A 25,415-nucleotide genomic window follows, 5' to 3' on the forward strand; every position below is an offset into this window, starting at 1 on the left:
TTGACTATAAAAAGCGAGAAAAGAAAAATAGAATGCGAAACGCCTTCTGATTGGTCCCACAAAATCACGCTTGCAAAAATTCCCGCAATTTCCCGGAAATCATGAAAATCTCTCCCAGAGGATGAGAATACCAGCACAGTGAGAAAAGCTGAAAGGTTAGAAAAAAGTCCAGAAAGCGCGTTGGAAAACACCAAAATCCAAGTGAAAAAGCCGCTTTGCGGTGAAATATTTACATCCCAATAACACGCAGAAATTGAAAATACACGCTGTAATTTTACTATACTTACCTGCATTGATGCCTTAACTGGGGATTGCAATGCTTGTCACCTGGAAAACATTCTTTCACACATAGAAAAATCGCATTTCCTCTCAGATCAAAATCATTTAAGCAATTGCTTTCAATGACGCCATCTTGGGAATCATATTAAGTGCATTTATCGCTTCCCCTCCGAAACCTGTCAGCTGTGCGTCGGCCAGTGTTGTCAGATTGCAGAGTGAGGTGGTCTGTCTGCCGCAGGGAAAACGTCCTAAAACACTGTTTGTAGCTGATTTTACGGTGAGAAAATACTGCTAATACCTAGAGGAGTGGCCAAGGAAGGCTTTTCCGTAGTGGGCTGTGAGGGGAGTGTGGAAATAGTGTGGATATTTGGGTGTAAAGTTGATGTATAAAATGAGGTTATGTAAGTTGATTATTGGCATTTTTGCAGAGCTTCCCGGAACGCTTCAAATGGCTGACTCGGACGATGAGTACGATCGCAAGAGGCGCGACAAGTTCCGCGGTGAGCGCAGCTCCGGCGATAACTATCGCGAGCGAGACCGTCGAGATGACCACAGAGGTCGCGACGAGTGGATGGATCGCGTGAGGTCGAAGCCCGACTACAGGGAGTTCCGGAATGGACGCGACAGGATGTACTCGCCGCCCAGGGACATGCCGCCGATGAAGAGGATGCGCATGGGGCCACACGATGGCTACGGGCCGTATGGCGGCGGCGGTTGGCATCACGAGTCCGGCATGGGATGGTTGCCACACGGCGGTGGTCATCCGTACGGCTCCGGTGGTCCCATGCCAATGCACTCCAGGTGCGTGAGCTCAGGTGGGAATTCTCCTCGTCTTCTAACTGATTGTGTGTTTCTCGCCCTGACAGGGATTCCGTCCCGAATCCAGACATGCAAACGCAGCCTTGCATAATGACGCTGAAGCAGTTCCTTGCGACGCAGGATGACTCGATATCTGATTCCGATGCCATCACCAAGTACAATGAGTACAAGCTGGACTTCAAGAGGCAGCAGCTGAATGAGTTCTTCGTGGCGCACAAGGATGAGGAATGGCAAGTATCTTCCTACAAACCCCGTTTTTTTCTCACCTCAAAAAATGTTCTTCTCATTCTTGGTCAATTGAAGAGTTGGATGCCAATTGGGAATTTTTGGGATATAATTTCTATGGGATAATTTTTACTTAGAGAACAGCACTCAAGGCGGCCCCACGGAGTCTTCCTCCTCTCATTGTGTGTGTGTGTGTGAAATTATCTCTATTTTATACATGACAACATAATGCTTTTCATCCGACAGCAAAGTGTGGCGTATTTTGCGGAAATTTCCATCCTATTGTGGTGTGGTTTTGAGATGAGAAAGGATGCAAAAATGTAGATAAATATCTCTGCTCCTTGCTGAAAAATGCGCGCAGTCAGGATAAGGAAGCGAATATGAACAAAATGTCTCTGTCGAAAAATTCGTATCTTGGCGAGCAATGCCAAGGAAGTAAACTCTCTAAGTCAAAAAAAAAATCAAATTTTCTATCAAATGAAAAGAAAAAAAAACACTAGTCTTTAGTAAGATAAAAATGAGATTATCTCGAAGGTAAGAACAAATATAAAAAGATTAAGTATAGTTCACTAAGGCCTTGATAAAGAAAAAAAAACAATGATTATTTTCCCACAAATGCCTTGCAAAAGAGCAAAAAATAATAATTCCTTTTTCTCTTGATTTTTTTCATCTCCTGCGCAGATTTCCTTCTGTTTTCACCCACTAATTTGCCATTGTTTTTGGATTCTCTTTTGCAGGTTCAAGGTTAAATACCATCCGGAGGATTTGCTGAAGAGACAAGAGGAGCACGTTGCATTTCTCAGGGTAGGCAAAAGGCGCTTCTGTTCGCTTATGTTTCAGTGGCAGGAATTAACAATAATAATGTTGTGCGCTTGACTTTCAGAAACGCATTGATGTGTTCATGGAGCTGATGGAGAAAGAGATGATCTCTGATGTTTCGCTGGATCTCACTTGCACGGACAAGCTTCTCAAGCTGCTGGATACGGTGGTGATCAAGCTGGAGGGCGGCAGTGAGGAGGATTTGAAGGTACTGGAAGTGCAGACGATGCCAGCACCTGTGAAGCTCGTGGAGGAGCCACCAAAGCTGCCCAAGATCGCCAAGGACGGCGTGGAGACGGAGAAGAGTGTAGCTGAGGAGGAAGGGGAGGTTGAGGAGCCGAAGGTGGCGCCGGAGGTGGAGAAGAAGGCCAATGAGGATGGCGAGAAGGCGGCCGAAGAGCCAGAGGAGAAGGAGAAGGTGGAGAAGATGGACGAGAGTGAGCAGAAGCCGAAGGATGGGGAAAAGAAAGAGGATTCGGCATCCTCGGAGGACTCTTCTGAGAGCTCCAGTGACTCGGACGATGACGAGCCGGCGCCGCCAGTTGTGCCCAACGTCGAGGAGAAGGCGAAGGAGGTGGAGATTGTGTTCCTGGAGGAGGAGAAGAAGGAGCAGGAGCTGCTGGGCGAGCAGAAGCAGCCTGACGTTGAGGAGGTGCCGGAGAAGGTGGTGGAGGAGCAGCAGAAGGACCTGGTGACCATTGATTTGGTGCGAGAGAAGAGTGCAGTGCGAGAGTTGCACAAGACGAGCTCCATCTTCCTACGTAATCTCACGCCGACCATCACGAAGGCGGAGGTTGATGCGATGTGCCGGAAGTACGATGGCTTCCTGCGCGTGGCCATTGCGGATCCGCTGCCGGAGCGCCGCTGGTTCCGCCGCGGCTGGGTGACATTCAAGAGGGATGTGAACATCAAGGAGATCTGCTGGAATTTGAACAACATCCGCCTGAGGGATTGTGAGCTGGGGGCAATTGTCAATCGGGATCTCAGCAGGAGGGTGCGTCCGGTGAACGGTGTGGCGCTACACAGGAGTGTGGTGCGCAATGACATCAAGCTGTGCGCCAGGATCATTCACAATCTGGACGAGAAGCACGGATTGTGGCGCGATGAGGCGGGCGCCGTGCAGGAGGAGTCGCAAGGAGAGTCCTTTGGATTGCTGTCGCGCAATCCTGTGCTGCAGAACATCACAGATTACCTAATTGACGAGGCGTCCGCTGAAGAGGACGAACTGCTGGGGCTGACGGAAGAGAAGAAAGATGTGCTGGAGAGTGAGATGTTCGACAGTGATGCGAGTCTTCTGCCTGTGCTGGACAAGTTGATTCTCTACTTGAGAATCATACACTCGGTGGACTTCTACAATCACTGCGAGTATCCGTATGAGGATGAGATGCCGAATCGCTGTGGCATCATCCATGCCAGGAGTCCGGCGCCCACGAGTCGCGTTTCAAGTAACGATATTCAGGACTACACGAAGAACTTTGAGTCAAAATTGCAAGCATTCCTCACGCCCAGCGGCACCGTGGAGAGTGATGAGCTGGGGAAGCTGGGCGCGAAGCAGGCGGACGCCGAGGTGGAGAAGTTCATACTGGCCAACACGCAGGAATTGGCCAAGGATAAGTGGTTGTGTCCGCTGTCGGGGAAGAAGTTCAAGGGACCGGAGTTCATTCGGAAGCACATTCTCAACAAGCACTCGGAGAAGATTGAAGAAGTGAAGAAGGAGGTGGAATACTTCAACAACTACCTCAAGGATCCCAAGCGTCCGCAGCTGCCAGAGCATCCTGGCAGTGCGGCCAAGAAGAGTCTCGGCGGCGATCCTACACCGCCAGGAGCGCATCCGGCCATGGGATATCGCGGAGCGCCATTCGGGGGCTCACCGTACGGCTCGCCGTACAATCCTTATCCCATGATGCCGCCGCAGAGACACCGTGGCGGCGGATCCGGCTATCCGAGGAGGTATGAGAGCACAACTGATCATTTTCACGAGTGATGCGCCTAATTAATAGGAGAAACATGTCTAATTTCAGGGGAGGCGGCCCCGATTATCGTCCTATTATCCACTACCGAGACCTCGACGCTCCGAGGGAGCCAGATGAATTCCTGTAAGCGACTCCGCGAGCTCCACAATTTTCTCATTTGATTCCCCACACATGAAAGGAGAGAAAGAGAGAGTGGTTAATAAATTTCTTTCTATAATACCCTTAGATAAGAGGATCTCTTAAGTGATGTTTTATGGTTTCAGAGAAGGTCCTGACGGAGCCTGGAATGTAATGTGTATTCCGGAACTGATAATCTCTGTTTTTTTTTTAGTGTCGATTCAGTGTGAAGTTTGCTGCAAACGCAGAGAGTTGTCAAAGCAACGGCGTCTCGCGGACGTAGTTTTCGCTGTTTTCCTCTGAATACGCGGAAAATTCCTGAGCAAATATGTTCACGGCATCTTCGCTGAACGTGACCAACTCGTTTGGTGGTGGCGCACAGACGACAAACACAAACCCAATGAAGGATTTCGAGGTGACGTCGCCCCCGGAAGACACGGTGTCTTGCATGGAGTTCAGTCCGGCGAGCGTGGCGCAGAACTTCCTGATCGCCGGCAGCTGGGACAGCTGTGTGCGGTGCTGGGAGGTGGAGATGACTGGCAAGACGGTACCGAAGCAGATGAAGACCATGGGTGGGCCTGTGCTGGACGTGTGCTGGTCCGATGACGGCGGGAAGGTGTTCATTGCGTCGTGCGACAAGCAGGTGAAGTGCTGGGATTTGGCGTCTGACCAGGTGGTTCAGGTGGCAGCGCATGATGCGCCGGTGAAGACGTGTCACTGGGTGAAGGGATCAAACTACACCTGCCTGATGACGGGCTCCTGGGACAAGACGCTCAAGTTCTGGGACACGCGCTCGCCAAGTCCCATGATGGCCATCAACATCCCGGAGCGCTGCTACTGCGCCGATGTGGACTATCCCATGGCGGTGGTGGGCACAGCGGGACGTGGTCTGATCATTTACTCGCTGGAGAACAAGCCGACGGAGTACAAGAGGCTGGACAGTCCGCTCAAGTATCAGCACAGGGCCGTGAGCATCTTCCGGGACAAGAAGAAGACGCCCGTGGGTTATGCCCTGGGCTCCATTGAGGGACGCGTGGCCATTCAGTATGTGAATCCGACCAACTCCAAGGACAACTTCACATTCAAGTGCCACCGCTCCAACGGAAATTCCGGCTATCAGGACATCTACGCCGTGAACGACATCGCCTTTCATCCTGTGCACGGCACTCTCGCCACCGTGGGCAGCGACGGCACCTTCAGCTTCTGGGACAAGGATGCCAGGACGAAGCTCAAGTCGTCAGAGACCATGGAGCAGTCCATCACCAAGTGCTGCTTCAACTCCAACGGGCAGATCTTCGCGTACGCCATCGGGTACGACTGGTCAAAGGGGCACGAGCACAATCTCAACCACAAGACCTACATCTTCCTCCGACCCTGCTACGACGAGCTGAAACCGCGCGCCAGCTCCTAGGCTGTCCATCTTGGTGACACAAATAAAGCTATTATCAACTACTCGATCAATTTATTCTCTGCCAATGCTTCTAATGGTGTCCCGCCTCTTCGCCATGTCCGTGCCCGTGCGCATGACTACGTCCTCCCGTGTAGTCGATATTGAATGCCTTCTCGATCCCAATTGTGGCCAAGAAGGCGGCAAAGCCGAGCCCGAAGCCCCGGAACAGGACTGTCAAGAGGCGCTGACGATGTGTCCCGTAGTATTGTGTGTTGTATCGCCACACTTCATTCCGGAGCCACGGATCGCGCAATCCCTGGCGCGACAGTGACTTCTGCACCTCCAGCAGCTCTGGCACGTCCTCCACCTTGTAGATGGACGCATCGGGGACCTTTGGTGTGTGGTGTCCTCCCATTTTCCAGCTTCAGCTTCCACTGCAAAACACATAACCTCATTTTATCATTATGTAACGGGAAAGAGGGTGAAAAATTCCAGGATAGGACTGAAAACTCAGTAAAGAATACATATCAACACATCACGATCACGAGGATTATCTTACAGAGTAATAATTTGCAAATAATTAAGGAAAAAATGCCGTCAATGCGGTGAAGATGTCTTTATCAGTTTGCCAACTACGTCTTAACAAAATCGCGAACATCCGAGGGAAAATAGACGGGAAAACCTATGATACACTATTATGGAACACTCACCTATCCACTAAATCAGATTTCCAGCCAATTCAGTGGCGATTTCGGGGATTTTTGCCAAGAAAATCTGGTTGTTTTTCTTCTGCAGGACAGATTTTTGGCAAACACTACTTCCAATTGCGGTCGTGGGCGCTGCTATCGCGAAGAGGACTGTCAAGCGGTGCGAGAAAGAGACAGCAGATCGGTAAGAGGAGAGAAGAGAATGTTGGGGAAGCTAACAAAAGACTAATTTAATTTTTTTAGATACTTTTCACAAATTTTTCACACATTTTTCCCAATTCCGTCGTCAATTGGGATGCCTAATATTTTCTCAGAGTGCAGACAGTGGCTGTTAAAGTGTATTTCCAGCGGAAGAAGGTGAATTGACAATGTAAACAAGTGGGTGCCGGGGTCGGAAAAGTGGGGGTAATTTGACATTTTGCCTGATTGCGCGAGAGAGACGTGCTCAGTTCTCTGAAAAGCGCGATGCAGTGAGGATGCTGCTTGTTGGCCGTCGCGAAATATTCTGTGCTTTGTGTATGTATGTCCGGCAGTAAAACACATATTCCGGCCAATTTGGTGTACCAGAGATGTGAAAAATATGTAAACATCACGTGTGACATCGCAGAAAAGTGTTTACAGTTGCGATCAAGTGTGAAAAGTGTGGGGAAATTGGTGAAAAGTGAGAAGAATTTTGAGCGTTGGCTGAAAAGTTTCCCACTTCTGCCGCTGTAGTTGAGCACGCGCTGCGTGTGTGTTGTGTTCTTTTTATTTACATCGGCCTCTGGGTGTTTTGCGCGTGTGTGTGCGTGTTGTTTATTATGATGGAAAATAAGTAAATCGCGGATGGTGCCACTTGACAGCATAAGAAAAACAAGTATGCTGAAGAGTGCAAGAAAAAATGAATGTAGGTGAATTAGAAGTTACATAAAAGTTTGTGTGACACAAAGTGAGAGAGAGAGAGAGAGAGAAAGAGAGAGATTTGAGACCACAAGAGCGCCGCTGAGGCGCTTGGAAGAGTGGAAAAGAAGGGAAAATCATGGGGAAAATGCTCTGCAGCTTTATCACACTATTGCTTCTCACCTTCTCCGATGCACTCACAACATCAGCGCCGGAAGTGTCGACGCCAGGAGAGAGCACAGTGACGAGATCATCCACAATCCGGCCAGCAGACACTTTATCAGCTTCACCAAATACTCCAAGTGAGTTCCCATTCAATTTCCCTCCAACACATGAGCCTTCCGACTGTCTTACACATGTGGTTTGTCATGCAACAGATGTGAGACAGGGTCAGAAGTTCACGTCTTAATTACAAGCTCTGTGATTAGCAACACAAGTCAAAATATCTCTCTCCTCTCGGGAAAGTCGTTTTGTATAGTCAAAAGATAATTTTTTTTTTCTGGGGAAAATTTCGCCTCTTCTGAATCAATATTAAGTTTGTGGCATTTATGCAAAGCAGATCGAGAGACTCCTTGCGGTATTTCTGCTCACCAACGCAATGCCGGCGCAAAGAAAACACAGACACAATGTTGTTTGAGGAAGTGAGACAAGATTGTTTCCAATCGTCTGTAATGTCTTCAATGAAGCGCTCTTTGAAATCTCAATTAAATGCTCGTCATACAATTTAGCCCGATGTAATTTATTCAAATATAACAAATTGGAATGTCGTTGAAGCTCATGCGTTTAATAATGTTATTAGAGAATGTAGAGTGAATATGACGAGATGTTTTTACGCTGCCGAACACACAACTTGCTCAAGCAAAGAGAGAGACAGAGAGAGAGAGAGAGAGAGATGCTGGCGTGTAAAAGCACAAATGTAGGCGGCATAGGATGAAATTTACTGGGACTAAGAGAAGCGCGAATGCGGAAAAATGCCTTCAATGCAGTGGATAATAAATTAATTCATGAAGTAAAAAAAGAAAATTGAAAGTGTCAGCGGAGAAAAAAAGCGAGGCAAGAGGAAAGAGAGGGCAAAAAACAGTCTATTTTATGTTCAACTTATATATATTTCATTTGGCAACAACGAGAGAAGTTCTTAGAGGCGGAATTCCAATTTGCTTATTGACCCAGTCATGGGGAATGAGTGGAAATTGTGTAAATATTTACATTACTCTAAATATTTCACTTATTCTCTGGTTAGGAATATTTTTCCACTGCAGAGGAAATGATTATGTTTATCCTATTTTCGAGGGGAATTTTCCAATGTGATGGAGTGACTGAGAAAAGATGGCAAAAGTGAATTTCAGCATTAGAAATACAATTTGGCCAGTAAGAAGGTTCAAAAACAGAATTTTATCTAGAAAATGCGAGTGGAATATAAAATTTACATGGTAAATTTACCGAAAATCGGAGAAAAAAATTTTTAGGAAAGGTGAAATTAATAAGATATTAAACTACAGAGGCATTGATGAATACATGCAATAAATCCAATGCTTTCAGCATGTCCTCCATCTCATTTCACGTGTCGCGACGGCACGTGCATTCCGCTGTTCTGGAAGTGTGATTCAAACAGAGACTGTGATGATGGCTCCGACGAGCCGCCCGAGTGTGCTCACTCGCTGGGCTGCCTGGAGGGCCAGTTCCGGTGCACGGGCACACAGAAATGCATCCCCAGCGGATGGCTCTGCGACGGCGACTTCGACTGTGGCGTGCACAAGAAAACGCTGCAAGTGGACACTTCGGATGAGAACAACGACAAGTGTGAGTCTCTATAAATCCTGTTGTGAGTGCAAAATGTGTTCTGTAGCGCAGCTTCTCGCCCAACAGGCGCCAATGTGACGAAGTGTCCGGTCAATAAAGTGGCATGCAAGCCGGGCGTTTGTCTGGAAATTGAGAAATTCTGCGATGGACACTGGGATTGCGTGAATGATGAGCTGAATTGTGCGAAGAATCTGTCCAAATGTGGCACTCTCAAGTGCTCCTTCGACTGTCGTGACACTCCGGAGGGGCCCAAGTGCTTCTGTCCGCCTGGACAGGAGCCAAATGGCACAGCTTGTCAGGACATCGATGAGTGCCAAGTGGAGAACAAGTGCGATCAGCTGTGCACCAATGTGCCGGGCAGCTATCGATGCTCCTGCGTGGCTGGATATACCAAAGTGAGACTTAAGGAGTTAGCCTTCAAATGAACTTTTGCATATTAAATTGCACTACTTTTGCAGATTGATTGGAGATGTCAGGGGATTAATGTGCCGAAAGAAGAGTCGCCCTCGTTGGTGTTCATCACACAGAAAGATCTACGTCGTGTGAGCATGAGTGGCGAATTGTGGTCATTCAATCCTGTCTTTCCTGTGCAAAATCCCATTGCATTTGAGTTTTGGCACAGAAATCGCAGTGTTTGCCTTCTGGCACCGTCGGCTGATGGCATTGTTGAGTTCAATTGCCACAACATCGATGATTTCAGCACACAATGGCATCTTCCGCTGCCCGATGCATATCCCAATCTTGAAACAATTGAGCTGGTAATGTTGGACTGGATTTCGGGCAATTGGTACTATTTGGATGCGGGAAAGGAGATAATCTTTGTGTGTACCAGCGAAATGAAGCATTGCACGGTGATATTGGAGAGAGACATGGGAAAGGTGAGTGTAAAAGGCACATTTACATGAGTGGCTGTGCTTTATCGATGCCCCTTTTTGCTTTTCAGGTGAGGGGAATGGCTATTGATCCAACGGCTGGATTCTTCTTCTTCACGAAGTGGGGCAACAATCCGGCAGCCGTGGAGCGATGTCTGCTGGATGGGAGCAATCGCACGAAGCTCGTCACGCACAAGATTGTCTATCCCAATGGTGTGACACTGGATTTGGCTAATAAGCATGTGTACTGGGTGGACACGTATATGGATTTCATTGAGAGGGTGAATTACAATGGGGAGAATCGCTGGGGCATCAAGAGACAGTTTTCACATGTGTCGCTCATTCAATCGCTGCACGGTGTGACATTCTTTGAGAATGGTATCTATGTGACATCATGGAGGAATCATTCGGTGATTGGGCTGGACAGGAATGAACAAGTGGCCACGGTGATTGTGGCCAATTCTTCTGTGCCGGTGGGAATTCACGTGTTTCACCGACAGCGACAACCTGAGGTGTCACATCCGTGTCGTGAGCGTAATGGCGAGTGTCAGCATCTCTGCATTCCGCTGTGGCGGAAGAATGTGGCCATAGCGCAGTGTCTGTGTGCCCCGGGATATCGGCTCAAGGGTCGCACGCAATGTGTGCTGGTGAAGTTCTCATCCTTTCTGCTGTTTGCACGCGAACAGCCGCCAATGATTAAGGGCATTTCGATGAAGAAGCAAGCGTCTGTGCAGGATGCAATTGTGCCAATTGTTAATATTGAGTGGCCCGTAACGTTGGATTACAGTGTGAAGGATCAGGTGATCTATTTTGCTCACAAGAACAAGAAGAACAACACTTTCACCATCGAATCGCAAGGCTTGGATGGCACTGGGAGAAGGATTGTCATAGCTGGATTGCTGGGATGCAATGGCTTGGCGTATGATTGGATGGGCGGAAATCTCTTCTTCACCGACTCCACGTGGAATACGATATCTGTGGTGAAGATTAGTGATTCACCAACACAAAAGACACTCATTCCAGACGGAATTGTTCATCCTGAGTGAGTTTGTTTTTGTCTTTCCTCATTTATTGAGGTCTCTGACTTGTGTGTTGATTCTCTCTTTGCAGTGCAATTGTTGTGGATCCACAGCGTGGAATAATGTATTGGACAACGTGGGTTGTAACTGGTTACTTTGGATCTATTCAGAGCGCCTGGATGGACGGCACGCATCGCAATGTTCTGCTCCAATCGAATCTTCACTGGCCCACAGGATTGACGCTGGATCATGCAAATGGGAAGCTGTACTGGTGCGATCCGATAATGCCGCTGATTGAGCGAGCAGATGTGGATGGTAAGAATCGTGAGGCGCTGTACAATGGTATGTCTGAGCACTTCTATCCGCACTCCATGGCCTTCAACGGTCAGATGATCTTCTGGACGGACAATGTGCAGGGCAACATTCGTTCTCTGATCATGGATAATGGTGATGTGCGTGATTCTGGTGAGCCACTATTGCTGGAGCGCAATCTCATTGCCAGCATGAAGGTGTTTGACAATTCCAGTCAAACGGGGACGAATGCATGTACGGAGAGTGCAGCAAATTGTCCAGGAATTTGCCTGATAACACCAAATGGCTCTGTGTGCTCGTGCGGTGATGGATTCTCACTGAATGCCAGCGGCACAACATGCATCCCGAGGGTGGATTATGTGGCGCCAACTGACTGTGCTCCTGGCTTCTTTCGCTGTCAGCACGAGCATCGATGCATTGAAGTGCGCTTCCTGTGCGACGGCGACAATGATTGTCGCGATGGGAGCGACGAAGCGGCGGGCGCTGATGGTCCGTGCTCGACGAAGGATCACTGCAACACGACAGCGGGGTATTTTCAGTGTGACGGCAATCGGTGTCTGCACAACGCGACACTGTGCGATGGAATTGCCCATTGCATAGACGAGAGTGACGAGGATGCGACTCGTTGTCCGAACATCACGTGCACAGACAGCCAATTTCAGTGCAAAGTGACGAAGAGGTGCATTCCGAACATCTGGTACTGTGATCAGCATGCAGATTGTGGTCCTGGAGATGCGTCAGATGAGCCAGATGATTGCGGCGAGTGTGTGGAGTATGAGTGTGACAATAAGGTGTGCGTGCCATACGAGATGATCTGCGATGGTTTCGACAACTGTGGCGATCACTCTGATGAGAATGGATGCATGAGGGAGTGTCGCCTGGGGCAGATTTACTGCATGCCCAAGGGATGTCTCAATGAGAGTCTCATTTGTGATGGAATTGTCGATTGCTTCGACGCCAGGGATGAGCAACACTGCGACAACACAACTCTGGTGAGTTATTCAGTGCTTCTTTCACTATATCTCATACTCGACGATGATGATGATGATGATGAATTTTTCCTTTGCAGAGCGACAATAAAACCATCCGGCCGGAATTTCAATGTGGGCGAGATGAGTTGAGATGCCTAAATGGGATTGAGTGCTTTGCAAAGCACTTGCGCTGTGACTCTGTCAATGATTGCCTGGACAAGTCGGATGAGCTTAATTGCACGACAATTACACCGCGACCGAGCTTCAATGAGACGGTGAAGTGTGAGGATCCCGATCGGTATTGTCACAGGACGAATGCTTGTATAAAAGTGGAGCAACTGTGCAATGGCATCAATGACTGTCCAGATGGCTCTGACGAAGGATTCCGATGCAGTGAGAAATTGTGTGACTATGAGAATGATTGCTCACACTTTTGCCACAATGCTCCAGAGGGGAGCATCTGCTCTTGTCCGCCGCATATGTTTCTGGCCAGCAATGGGCGAACGTGCTCGATGGAACATGCATGCGAACACTGGGGAACGTGTTCGCAGGTGTGCAAGCAGAGGGGCAAGAAGTATGTTTGCCAGTGTCACGAAGGCTTCATGCTGCAGTACGACAGATTCTCCTGCCGGAGCACCAACAAGGATTCTCCGTATGTAATCTTCAGTAATCGCCAGGAGATTCGCGGTGTAGATCTCAAGACGCTGGCAGTGAAGAACTTCTACTCAGCTCTGCGTAATACCATCGCTCTGGATTTCTTCTATGGCAATGACTCCGTGCAAATCTACTGGACGGACGTGATTGATGACAAGATCTACAGAGCGTCTCTGATTGGAGACTCTCTGACGAATGTCGAGGCTGTGGTGCAGTCGGGATTGTCCACGGCTGAGGGATTGGCTGTGGACTGGATTGGCATGAATCTGTACTGGGTGGACTCGAATCTGGATCAGATTGAGGTGGCAAAGGTGAATGGGAGCTTCCGGAGGACTCTCGTGGCTGGCGATATGGAGAGTCCACGGGCCATAGCTCTGGATCCGCGTGATGGTCTGCTGTTCTGGACGGATTGGGATGAGGTGGCGCCGCGTGTGGAGCGCTGCTCGATGGCCGGTGAGCATAGGAAGACAATAATGCAGGTGCAGCAGATTCAGGGCGCGTGGCCAAATGGCTTGACGCTGGACTACAATCAGAGGCGCATTTACTGGATAGACGCACGATCAGACTCAATTCACACCACAGACTACAATGGTGAGGATCATCACTTGGTGATACGCGATCCGGAGATCTTATCGCATCCCTTTGGCATATCATTGTTCGAGAATCATGTTTACTGGACAGATTGGCGGACCAATTCGGTGATTCGTGCCAATAAGTGGAATGGCTCGGATGTGGCGGTGATTCAGAGGAAGTTGACACAGCCTTTTGGCATACAAGTGCTGCACTCGAGTCGACAGCCGAGCGATGGCAGAAATCCCTGCGGCGCAAACAATGGCGGATGCTCGCACTTGTGCTTGTTGAGTGTGAATGGCACTTATCGCTGTCAATGTCCGCATGTGATGCGCCTGGATGGCAATAATCGCACTTGCATTCCCAATGAGCAAGTCTTGCTGTTTGTCACTGGTTCAGAGATTAGAGGCGTTGATCTGTATCAACCTAATCATCACACAATTCCCACCATCAGTCACACAACGCAAGTCTTGGCGCCGGTGAAAATTGACTTCCTCGTCAATGGCAGTCGATTGTTCTGGTCCGATGTGCAGTTGAATGAGATCAAGACGTCTGGACTGTCCAATGGACCCATTGAGACAATTCTGGACACGGATATTCCTCAACCGGTTGGCTTTGCCATCGATTGGACGGGGAAGGTGATGTTTGTGTCATCGGGAAGGACGGAATATCGGATAATTGCATGCAATTTGCAAGGTGAATATGTGACGGAGATTCACACAAGTCTTCCGGAAGTGACGAGTATTGCTGTCTATCCGGCATTCGGGCGACTCTTCTGGTCACAATCCAATAGTTCAACAGTCAACAATACGCACAGGATCATGATGAGTGCAATGGATGGAAGTGGGGTGGAAATTGCCGTGGCCACAGAGCACAAAATCGACAGTCTCACGATGGATTATGAGGAGAAGAAGCTCTACTATGTCTTCCCCCACGTGGGATCAATCTATTACTATGACATTGTCCGGAAGATGACTCATGAGGTGAGTGTGTATAAATTGTATATGTTCACTGTTTTGTGAATCTATACTATGTTAATTGTGTTCTTTGCAGGTGCTCGCAATGCAGAATCCTCAGGTGTACGTGGGAAGTGTGACAGTGTACAAGGACAATATTTACTATGCTGAGAATTCGGATAACACCATTCGGAAGTGTGACAAGAATCGATGCGTGGGAAGTGAGATTATCAGGAACAACACGGCGGGCGTGCATTCGCTCAGGATGTTCTTCCCAGCAGCGCAAACGGGCGTGAGTGCGTGCAGTGAGAGGAGTTCAGGGTGTGAGCACTTGTGTCTGGCGACAGGGGAGCACACGAGTGTGTGCAAGTGTGCCATTGGCTATGTTCAGTGGCAGAAGAATCCCACGAGATGCCAGGGAACGGAGGAGTTTATTCTCTATTCGCTGAGCTATGAACTCAAGGGATTGCCGCTGTTTGATGATGTCAAGTCGTACATGATAAATGGGGAGAAGAGTGTTCTGGCGCCCATCTCGAGGATCTCCTTGGCCTCCAGCATTGACTATCATGCCATGAGTGACTTGATCTTCTGGGCGGACAGTGAGCGTGGCACAATCACGAAGATTCGACGCGACGGCACGGGAAGAGAAGTGATTATCCATCAATTTGACTTGGTAGACAGTAACAATAGTGATTCACCGAGTGGCATTGCCGTGGATTGGGTGGCGCAGAATATCTATTGGAGTGATGAGAAGAGGGATTTGATAGAAGTGGCGAGATTTGATGGATCCTACAGATATGTGGTGGCGGCGAATCTCAACAAACCCACGGCACTGGCTGTGGATCCCAAAGCCGGACTGATATTCTACACTGGCGATCGTCAGATTGGCATGGTTGGCATGGATGGCAGCTCGTCATTTGTGCTGTACAATCAGTCTGTGTCGGACTGCAATATCTTCCTGGATATTGACAATCAGGTGGTGTATTGGGTGGAGATGCAGGCGGGAAAGGTGAAGAGGGTGGACTATGATGGGCATCAGGTGACAACGCTGATATCTGAGGGTCTGACAAATCCCGTGGCCATTGCCATTGCCAATGGGCGGCTCTTCATTGCGGAGAGTATTCATCAGAGGAGCACAATTAAGATGGCACCTCTGGCCAATCTCACGGATTTGACGACTATCCGGACGGAGGCGAGTAGCTTGAGGGATTTGAAGGTGTTTGGGCGACATGTGCAGAAGGGAAGGAATCCGTGTGAGCTGAACAATGGCGGTTGTCAGGAGTTGTGCCTGTACAATGGCTCTCATCCCGTCTGTGCATGCTCACATGGCAGAATCTCAGCCAAGGATGGGAAGTCTTGTGAGGATTATGAGAATTTCCTCATCTATTCCCGCATGACGTCCATCGAGAGCATCCATTTGACGGATCACACAAACTTGAATGGACCTGTGGCGAAGATTCAGAACTCCACAATGATGAAGAACACCATTGGACTGACATATGATTATCCCCGAGCACGCATCATATACTCTGACATTCACTCCAGCACAATCAATTGGGTGATGTTCAATGGCACGGATCACAGGATGATTGTCAATAAGCAGATTTCCGTTGAGGGTCTCGTGTTTGATGCTCTGAGTGATCAACTGTTCTGGACAAGTAACATCGATGCCTCCATTCGATCTGTGTCAATGAAGAACATTTCCTGGGATCATCCGGCCAACAATACGAATCTCGTGAGGATTGTGATGAAGCTGAAGGCGGGCGACAAGCCGCGCGGCATCGCGGTGGAGAGTTGCATGTCAATGGTGTATTGGACGAATTGGAATCAAGTCACGCCGTCCATTCAGCGAGCCTACATCTCTGGCTATGGTCTGGAGAGTGTGATCACCACGGACATTCGAATGCCCAATGCAATAACGTTGGATTATGAGGCGCACAAGCTGTACTGGGCGGACGCGAGACTGGACAAAGTGGAACGTGCGGATTATGATGGATCGCACAGGATCATTCTGGCGCACTCAACGCCCAAACATCCCTTCTCAATGGCCGTGTACGGAGATCTGCTGTTCTGGACAGATTGGGTGCTTCACGCTGTGATTCGAGCCAATAAGTACTCAGGCAGCGATGTTGTCTTCCTGCGGAAGGACATTGGGCGTCCAATGGGAATTGTGGTATATGATTTTCTCAATTACCAAATCTTTTCAACATCTAAAATCCATTCTCTTCCACGATAGGTTGTGCAAAACACCACACAAGATTGCTCAGCTGATCCGTGTAAAGTGTTGAATGGCGGTTGTGAGGATCACTGCAGTGTGGATAAGAACTTCAAGGTGAAGTGCGAATGTACACGAGGCCGTTTGGCGCCAGATGGAAAGCGCTGTTTGCCCGCAAATTCGTCATCTTGCTCAGTGGACATGTTTGAGTGTTCTTCCGGTGGATGCATTCCCTTCCACTTGACGTGCGACTCAGTGCACCACTGTCCGGATGGATCGGACGAACAAACGGCGTACTGTGCCTTCCGCACATGTCCCACGAACTTCTTCCAGTGCGACAATCACAGGTGCATTCCGCAGAATCAGACGTGCAACGGTGTGCAGAATTGCGGCGATGGCAGTGACGAAGCGCACTGCAACTGCACAGATAAACACTTTCGCTGCAGCACGGGTCAGTGCATCCCCATCAAGTACAGGTGAGTGGAATTCATTGGCAATCAGTAAGATTGGTAGGAGTTTTATGTTGTATTTTCCCTGCTAGATGCGATGGTGATCCCGATTGTCCTGATCTGTCGGATGAAATCAACTGTGAGCGTCCCGTGTGCCACTTGAAATCCATCGCCAATGCCGACAGTGTGCTTCAATGTGAACACACGACAGCTTGCTACATGCGCTCGTGGAAGTGTGACGGTGAAAATGATTGCTGGGATGGCAGTGATGAGGCCGATTGTCCGGCCACGGTGAAATCCACGTGTCCGGCGAGTAAATTCACGTGTCCAAATGGCGAGTGTATTCCGCTGATGTGGCGCTGCGATGGTGAGGACGATTGTATGGATGGTGGAGTTGATGGAGCGGCTGCCGATGAGATGAATTGCACACAGCATTGTCTGCACAATCAGTTCACGTGTCAGATGAATCGCTCGTGCATTCCGGCATCGTGGCAGTGCGACGGCCAGCCGGACTGTACTGATGGCAGCGATGAGGGTGAGCATTGCCAGCTGAAGCCGTGTCCGGAGAACTACTTCCAGTGCAACAGCACGGGCAGATGCATCTCGCAGCTGTGGGTGTGCGATGGCGATAAGGATTGCGCGAATGGTGAGGATGAGGCGCCCATTCGTGACTGTGATGCCCAGAGATCGTGCTCCATCTTGTCATTCTACTGCAAGTCTGGCGAGTGTATTGATATGCAGTACGTGTGCGATGGCGATGTGGATTGTGATGATGGCAGTGATGAATTGCCGGGATGTTCACCGGGTGTGTTTGCACATGCCGTGTGTGGTCCGGGGATGTTCAGATGCAATAACAGGGAGTGCATCCCGAAGAACTTCACGTGTGACTTCCGCACAGATTGCGAGGATGCCAGCGATGAGGATCCCAAGATGTGTGAGGACTCGAAGATCATCTGTGCCGGCCCGAATCACTTCCGATGCGAGACGGGTGTGTGCATTTCCGATGCCGATGTGTGCAATGGACGGGACGATTGTGGTGACTTCAGTGATGAATTGGCGTGCGGTGTGAATGAATGTGAGGACATCTCGATGCCAAAATGTGCACAGAAATGCGTCGACAAGAAGGTCAGTTGTGTGTGTGTGTTGTGCAAATATCTTTTGGGGAATTAGAAACACCGAATTCTTTGAATTGCAGGTTGGCTACGAATGTACATGCAATGAGGGCTATCGCGTGAGCACAATTGATCGGACACTTTGTGAGGATGCCAATGAATGCGACGATCGTCCGTGTAGTCAAATATGCATCAACACGCACGGTTCCTATCACTGTTCATGTCATGAGGGCTTCACGATGCGTGATAAGTTGAATTGCAAGGCGAACAGTGATGAGGAGATGAGATTGATCTTCTCGAATCGCTACTATATTCGTCAGGTGGACTTGTTTGGACGCATGACACTCTTGGTGCACAATTTGTCCAATGCTGTGGCGCTGGACTTTGACTGGACATCGCAATGTTACTTCTGGTCAGACGTCACGACAACCGTGAGCTCCATCCGGCGGTGGTGTCCGAAGGACAATCGCACGGATGTGCTGCATCAGTCATTGCTGCAGAATCCCGATGGATTGGCTGTTGATTGGGTGGGCAGGAATCTGTACTGGTGCGACAAGGGTTTGGACACAATTGAGGTGTCGACGCTGGATGGAAAGTTCCGCAGAGTGCTAATTGGGGAGAATATGCAGGATCTGCAGGAGCCGCGGGCAATTGTGCTGGATCCCTTCCAGAAGTTCCTCTACTGGACAGATTGGGGTGATAAACCGCACATTGGCAAGGCAGGAATGGATGGCAGCAATCCGAGGATCATTGTTAAAGACGACTTGGGGTGAGTCGATGGTCTTCTTCACATTAAGTGAGGAAGAAGCTTTTCTGATTAATGTATATGTGTGTGTGTCTGCTTCTCAGGTGGCCAAATGCTCTGACCATCAGCTTTGAGACGAATGAGATCTTTTGGGGTGATGCGCGTGAGGATTTCATAGCCGTGAGTGATTTTGAGGGACAGAATCGCAAGGTGATCATCTCTCGTGCCATTAATCCGCATGTGAATCTCCATCATGTGTTCGCTATTGCCGTGTGGGAGGACAGGATATACTGGACGGATTGGGATACAAAGTCCGTGGAGTATTGCCACAAATACACTGGACAGAATTGCTCAACACTTGTGCAGACCATTCATCGTCCGATGGACATTCGTGTGATTCATCCGTACAGGCAGCGCGAGGTGGCGGACAATCCGTGTCGTACGGCAAATTGCTCCACACTCTGTCTGTTGGCGCCCAATGATGCTGGCTTCAAGTGCGCCTGTCCAGATAACTTCTATCTCGCCGCTGACGGTTCATCGTGCGTGGCCAATTGCACGGCATCACAGTTCAATTGCGCCAACACGTACAAATGCATTCCATTCTACTGGAAGTGTGACGGCATGGACGATTGCGGCGATGGCAGTGATGAGCCGGGCAATTGTCCGGCTTTCGCCTGTGAGCCTGGACAGTATCAGTGTGGAAACAAGAAGTGCATCCATCCGAGCTACATTTGCGACGGCACCGATCAGTGTGGCGATGGATCGGATGAGACGAATTGCGACAATTACGTGTGCTTCAACACACAGTTCAAGTGTCCGCGAGCGGGAAATGTGTCCGCGCACTGCATTGACTCGATGAGGCGCTGTGACGACAGGGTGGATTGCGCCGGTGAGGAGGATGAGAAGAATTGTCCCACCAAGTCATGCTCGTCGAATCACTTCCAGTGCACAAATGGTCGCTGTGTGCCCAAAGTGTGGGTGTGCGATGGCGATGTGGATTGCGTGGACGGAAGCGATGAGCGCGACTGTCGGCGTCGCGAGTGTCCGGCCAGTGAATTCAGATGTAAATCCGGAAGGTATGAAAACGCATTCAATTCCAGACAACAGAATACTTTGCTTAAAGATTCTCTCTTTCTATCAACAGATGTATTCCGCCTTCTTGGCGCTGTGATGGCGAACGCGATTGTCCGCAGGGTGACGATGAGCCGAGTGAGTGTGAAATATCTCAGTCCACGTGTGAACCGCTGCACTTCCGCTGCAACAATTCAAAGTGCATTCCTGGTCGCTGGCGCTGTGACTATGAGAATGACTGTGGTGACAACAGTGACGAGGTGAATTGCCAGCGAAGGAACTGCTCAGAATCGGAGTTCAGATGTGGCGATGGGAGGTGTATTCGCGGGAGTCACCGATGCGATGGTGAATTCAATTGCGAGGATCGCAGTGATGAGAGAAATTGCTCAGTTTCCTGTGCCAAGGATGAGTTTCAGTGTCACGAGGCGGCTCTGTGCATTCACATCAGCCACAGATGCGATGGTGATGATGACTGCATCGATGGGAGTGACGAGATGAACTGCGATTGTCTGCGATCGGAGTTCAGGTGCAAGAATGGCAAGTGCATCGCCAATCGCTTCCGCTGCGATGGTTGGAATGATTGTCTGGATGGGAGTGATGAGGAGATCAGTGTGTGCACCACATGTCACACATCGGCCTTCCGATGTCGCAATCATCGCTGCGTGAGTCGCTCCACGCTGTGTGACGGTCACGATGACTGTGGCGATGAGAGTGATGAGCAGAAGTATGTGTGTCAGGAGTTGCAAAGGTGTTTGCCGCATGAATTCCGCTGCACTTCCGATGGCGCTTGTATTGCCGATCACTTCAAGTGCGACGGGAAGCCCAACTGTGCCGATGCCAGTGATGAGATGAATTGTCGCAATGTATCCTGCGACTTTGGCACGTGTAGTCAGGTGTGCTTGGAGAAGAAGGCGGGAAACTACAGCTGTAAGTGCCAAGCGGGATATGTGAAGGGGCCGATGAAGAATGACACGTGCCGGGCGACGGGCAGAGAGAAGTTCCTCCTGATTGCCGCAGAGAGTGAGTTTCGCTTTCTGGCGCCGGACAAACCGGACGGGAGTCTCGTGATGGGATTCGCCTTGCCGCCCACATCCAAGATCACGGCTTTTGACATTCTAACCACGGAGAATGATCTCTACATATTCTGGATTGATGCATTCAATAATCACATCATGAAGCTCAATGCGAAGGATTTCGTGGTGGATAAGAAGAAGTCCACAAAATCATGTGAGTGTGATTTTCTATATACTGCAATTCATGGTCTTTAATTGTGATTTCTTTTTTCTCGCTTTCCAGACGAATCCAGTGCGGAGAAGACAAAGATGCGGGGCAAGAGAGACTCCAGCGATGGACTGATCATTGTGAATGGCGTTGGGAAGCCGGTGGCATTGGCCATTGAGTGGGTAACGCGGCGACTGTACGTGATTGATGCCAAAATCAACACGATCGTGACAACGGATTTGGATGGGAATGACTTGGTGTCGCTCGTCAGCACGGGTTACACTGCATTAGACTTGGTTCTCAATCCCGCCATGCGTCAGATGTTCTGGACAACGCATGCCGTGAGTGGAATCCTGACGGCGGGCCTGGATGGGACGGGCAAGAAGATTCTGCTGCCGCTGGACTTTGAATGGGCCACGAGTTTGGCGATGGATTACACCACCAATCGTCTGTACTGGACAAATCATGTGGGCACCGTAGAGATGGTGCAGCTGAGGGGAATGGAGAAGCCGGTGGATCGTCGGGTGATTATGGGTTATTCGTCGGACAAGAGTCGCGCCAAGAAGCTTGATGTCTTCGAGGATTCTGTCTATGTGACCCTGCAAAATCAGACAATTGTGCGAATCAATAAGTTCGGACATGGCGACGCAGTAGTGCTGCTGAAGTCAAATCACCGAAGCGCCACCATCAGAATTGAGCATCCACTGAAGCAGAACTCCAATATCAGCAATCCGTGTGTCCATCATCCGTGTCATCCCAATGCCACGTGTCTGCTGTCGAATGCGAATCCCGCCGAGAGGAATTGTCTCTGTTCTGACGACACGTTGCGCTCGAAGGACGGCGATCCCGAGGTGAGTGTAAAATTGAGTCGATTTTTAGGCTTCAATCCTAAATGGAGAAGATTTTTAGTCTTTCTTCTTCATTTTTCATTATTAGCTTTAAGACTAACACCTTCTCAATTCCCTTTTTGCTTCGCAGTCAATCACGTGCACAACACTGGGGCAAATCCCGTCGGCGTGTCAGCTGCAGTGCAACTCCGGCTCGTGCATCTTCCACAATGGCGAGTGGAAGTGCTCGTGTCCGCCGCAGTACTCGGGCGAATTCTGTGAAAACTACCGCTGCTCTGGCTACTGTAAGAACAAGGGCATGTGCTACATCGACCTGATAGCGGCGCATCACGATGCCAAGGAGCCGCCGCCGCTGCGCTGCAACTGTCCCAGCGCGTGGACGGGCGAGAGATGTGAGATCAGTGCGATTCTCTGTCGCAAGTTCTGCCACAATGGCGCCGCGTGCGTGGACGGCGGCAAGAATGGCACTCAGTGCGTGTGCGCCGATGGCTTCCAGGGCAATCGCTGCGAGTACTGCTCGGATCTGATGTGTGACAATGGCGGCGTGTGCCGCAAGACGGTGAATGGCGTGAGTGCGTGCGACTGTCCGGACAGATTCTCCGGCAGGATGTGCGAAATTGACTCGTGCGCCAACTTTTGCTCCAAGAACGGCAAGTGCAGCATTTCCATGTCGGGTCCGCGATGCAATTGCAATCCAGGTATTGAAAGAGAGGACGAAGGTTGAGCGGAGTTACTAACGTTGCTCCTTTCAGGATTCACGGGCGTCAATTGTCAGTCCGCCGTGTGCGATAAGTGTCTCAATGGCGGCGTGTGCAACGTGACCGAAGAGTCTGGCGTCCAGTGCGTCTGTCAGCGAGGCTTCTCAGGTGAATTGTGCGAAGTGGACATTTGCAAGGAGAATCCGCAGCACGAAATATGCTCGCCGCCCAATTGTGGCTCACTCTATTGCCAGAACGGCGGCACTTGCAGCTCAGAGAATGGCAGTCTTGTGTGCAAGTGCACGAGTGACTGGTCAGGAGAATTCTGTCAGGTAATTTCCCTCTTTGTTAGACCTTAAGTTTGTGTATTAAAATACACAAAATGTGTTTGTGTTTGCAGAAGTTCATCGGTGGCACTGAGTGTGACAATTACTGTGGCAATAATGGGATTTGTCAGCTAGACGTGCAGAATCAGCCGGTGTGCATCTGCATTGGTGACTGGACGGGCGAGAGATGCATGACGCCGCCGGACTGTCGAGGCGAGTGTGGCGATTGCGAGCCCGGCAACTCGATCAACGAGTGTCGCTGCGCCGACGGTCTCTATCAGCCATGCCGCGAAGTCTTCACCGTGGCAGAGAAGTCCACCAGTGGCACTGTGGCAACTCTGGTGATTATTCTCATTGTCATCTTCGTCCTGCTGACCGCCTTTCTCGGCGGCACCTTCTTCCTGCGACGCCGCCGCATTGGGCAGCCCTTCTCGCACGCTCGTCTCACGGAGAATGTGGAGATCACGAATCCCATGTACCTCGGCGATGCCGATGACGGGCCGGTGTTCGTGCAGGAGGAGGACAAGGGACACTTCGCCAATCCCGTGTATGAGTCCATGTACGCGGGCGCCGGCGGTGGTAATGCGTCTGGCGCTGCCGTGAGCGGAGGCACGGCGCTGGAGGTGTCTCATGTGGCGCCGGAGGAGAAGAAGGGACTACTGCAACATAATCAGGATGATGCATCCAATCACGATCTTCTATGATCAGCGCTCAGAGGACCTCCAGCCACCGAGGCTCTCAGGAGCTCCTCTTAGCCCAAAGGCAGTGTGCGTGCGTGTGTGTGTGTAAATAAGGCTCAATGGCTGTTTTAAGATGATTCTTCTCAAATATTTCGATGGTTATATTAACGAAAAAAAAACATGATGCAAAGTATAGGCAACTAAAATGAACACTGAGGAGCAATTAGGGATATAGTGTAATTGATTTTTACTTACGCTCTGGATCCAATTATTACGTTGTGAGATTATTATTTTTCTTCCACAAGATAAAAGATTGCTATTAGTGCGTAATTTCATCACTGTGCAGCTCAATATTGATATTAATATAACAATTTTTGACTATCTGGCAGAGAAAATCTCGAATGTTACAGAAAGCAAGCTCAAAGTGCCATTTGATTTATTTGTCTTAGAAGACAGTCAAAGTTAGAATTTACCATTAAGAGATTATGTGCAGATTTATAAGCGAGTAAGACTGTAATTTTTGAAAAATAATTTGAGAATTATAGAACAATTCTTTGAATATCAACTCTTTAAATTTGTGGTACAACTACTCACCATGGAGTGCCGCTGCGTTACTTATCAGCCGAGACACCCTGGACGAATTGTTCATCGACTATTCGAAGAGAAAGGACATATTTTTGACGAATCAAGAGAAGACATAATTATAATTTCCGTTTGTCAGTATGATTTTTATTTTTAGAGACGCATTTAATTTGGTATTAATTTTAAAACCATATAAACTATACAGCAATATAGTTTATATTTATTCACTTTTAATTCAACACACAGCAATTTGACGTTGTTTAAATTCATATTAATTTATCCTTTGTTTGTTTTACTTTTAGTTTTCTTAATATTACTTTGCAATTGAACTACTTTTGAAGCAAACACACATTCTCCACACTTTTTGTTGGAAGAAAATAGGGTTTGTTTTGTCAAATAAGGTTCTTTTTTTTTTGTTCTTCATAGTGCAAAAAAGAAATGTTAAATGGTTTTCTTACAGCAGATTACTTAATTACCAACTATACTACTATACTTATCTGTTATTACACTGATATTATTATTTAAATTCATCCATAAGATTCTTCTTTAATTCCCTTTTCGTTTAATCAACTCGGAAGTCGCCTTCCTATACTTCTTTTTTTCACCTTCTCTAGTATATTTTATATAAAAATGGATTTTCACTATTTCTATCATCTACGTTTAAAATGAGTCAACAGAACAAACAACTGTCTAACAAGATACAATATTTACGTGCATAGCAAAACCGATTGTAAAAAAGAGACAACAAAATAAAACATTCTCCTCATTGTACATTGAATACCAACTAATTTGCTATCATTTACTCATTAAACATTCATAGTATATTAATTGACATTGAGTTTTATCTTAATTTGTATCGTTCTTTATTTATTTATTTTTTTTTTACTTTTTTGTGTATAATGGGAAATGCAATATCATTATTTCTCAATATTATTTTGTGTCTCGTTTGTATTTGTGATCATCTTGTATTTTTTTTTTAGTAAAACCATTAATTTAGCCTTTAACATTGTATTTATACGCAAAAGTAGTAGTTTCTCTCTCTCTCTACTTCTTCCCGAGTGCGAAAGAACATGAAGAAGACACTTACAATGTAAACGAAGAGGAAA

General features: G+C 48.6%; 4 protein-coding genes across 6 annotated transcripts; 3 read left to right on the top strand and 1 right to left on the bottom strand.

Moving 5' to 3' along the window:
• The first annotated feature begins 471 nt into the window (after positions 1–471).
• LOC132255458 (serrate RNA effector molecule homolog) lies at positions 472–4,343 on the top strand. Of its 3 annotated transcripts, none has more exons than XM_059751506.1 (6): positions 472–556; positions 708–1,080; positions 1,146–1,328; positions 2,061–2,127; positions 2,207–4,092; positions 4,143–4,343. In XM_059751506.1, exons 2-6 carry the CDS (start codon positions 728–730, stop codon positions 4,240–4,242), a joined length of 2,589 nt encoding a protein of 862 aa, XP_059607489.1. In that variant the 5' UTR covers positions 472–556; positions 708–727; the 3' UTR covers positions 4,243–4,343. The 3 variants fall into 3 exon arrangements, with proteins under 3 accessions (XP_059607489.1, XP_059607490.1, XP_059607491.1); XM_059751507.1 differs by having other exon boundaries at positions 4,164–4,343; XM_059751508.1 differs by lacking the exons at positions 472–556; positions 708–1,080; positions 1,146–1,328 and adding an exon at positions 1,348–1,857.
• A 108-nt stretch (positions 4,344–4,451) lies between these two features.
• Positions 4,452–5,643, top strand: LOC132255537 (protein Rae1). The gene has a single exon (XM_059751616.1). The coding sequence runs from the start codon at positions 4,561–4,563 to the stop codon at positions 5,641–5,643; it is 1,083 nt and encodes a 360-aa protein (XP_059607599.1). The 5' UTR covers positions 4,452–4,560.
• A 31-nt stretch (positions 5,644–5,674) lies between these two features.
• Positions 5,675–6,479, bottom strand: LOC132255538 (NADH dehydrogenase [ubiquinone] 1 beta subcomplex subunit 3). The gene is made up of 2 exons (XM_059751617.1): positions 6,333–6,479; positions 5,675–6,056 (listed from the first exon to the last, which is right to left on the bottom strand). Exon 2 carries the CDS (start codon positions 6,035–6,037, stop codon positions 5,714–5,716), a length of 324 nt encoding a protein of 107 aa, XP_059607600.1. The 5' UTR covers positions 6,038–6,056; positions 6,333–6,479; the 3' UTR covers positions 5,675–5,713.
• Positions 6,480–8,737: 2,258 nt separating this feature from the next.
• LOC132265914 (prolow-density lipoprotein receptor-related protein 1) lies at positions 8,738–25,415 on the top strand. Its single transcript, XM_059766708.1, has 16 exons — positions 8,738–9,008; positions 9,075–9,403; positions 9,467–9,886; positions 9,952–10,922; positions 10,991–12,203; positions 12,281–14,389; positions 14,460–16,535; positions 16,599–17,053; positions 17,119–18,151; positions 18,222–18,907; positions 18,988–19,959; positions 20,028–21,181; positions 21,251–22,026; positions 22,154–22,721; positions 22,776–23,053; positions 23,122–25,415. The coding sequence occupies exons 1-16, from the start codon at positions 8,738–8,740 to the stop codon at positions 23,749–23,751; spliced, it is 13,941 nt and encodes a 4,646-aa protein (XP_059622691.1). The 3' UTR covers positions 23,752–25,415.

The sequence above is a fragment of the Phlebotomus argentipes genome, unplaced genomic scaffold (genome assembly GCF_947086385.1).
Source record: "Phlebotomus argentipes unplaced genomic scaffold, Phlebotomus argentipes genome assembly contig_5, whole genome shotgun sequence".
Taxonomy (NCBI): Eukaryota; Metazoa; Arthropoda; class Insecta; order Diptera; family Psychodidae; genus Phlebotomus; species Phlebotomus argentipes.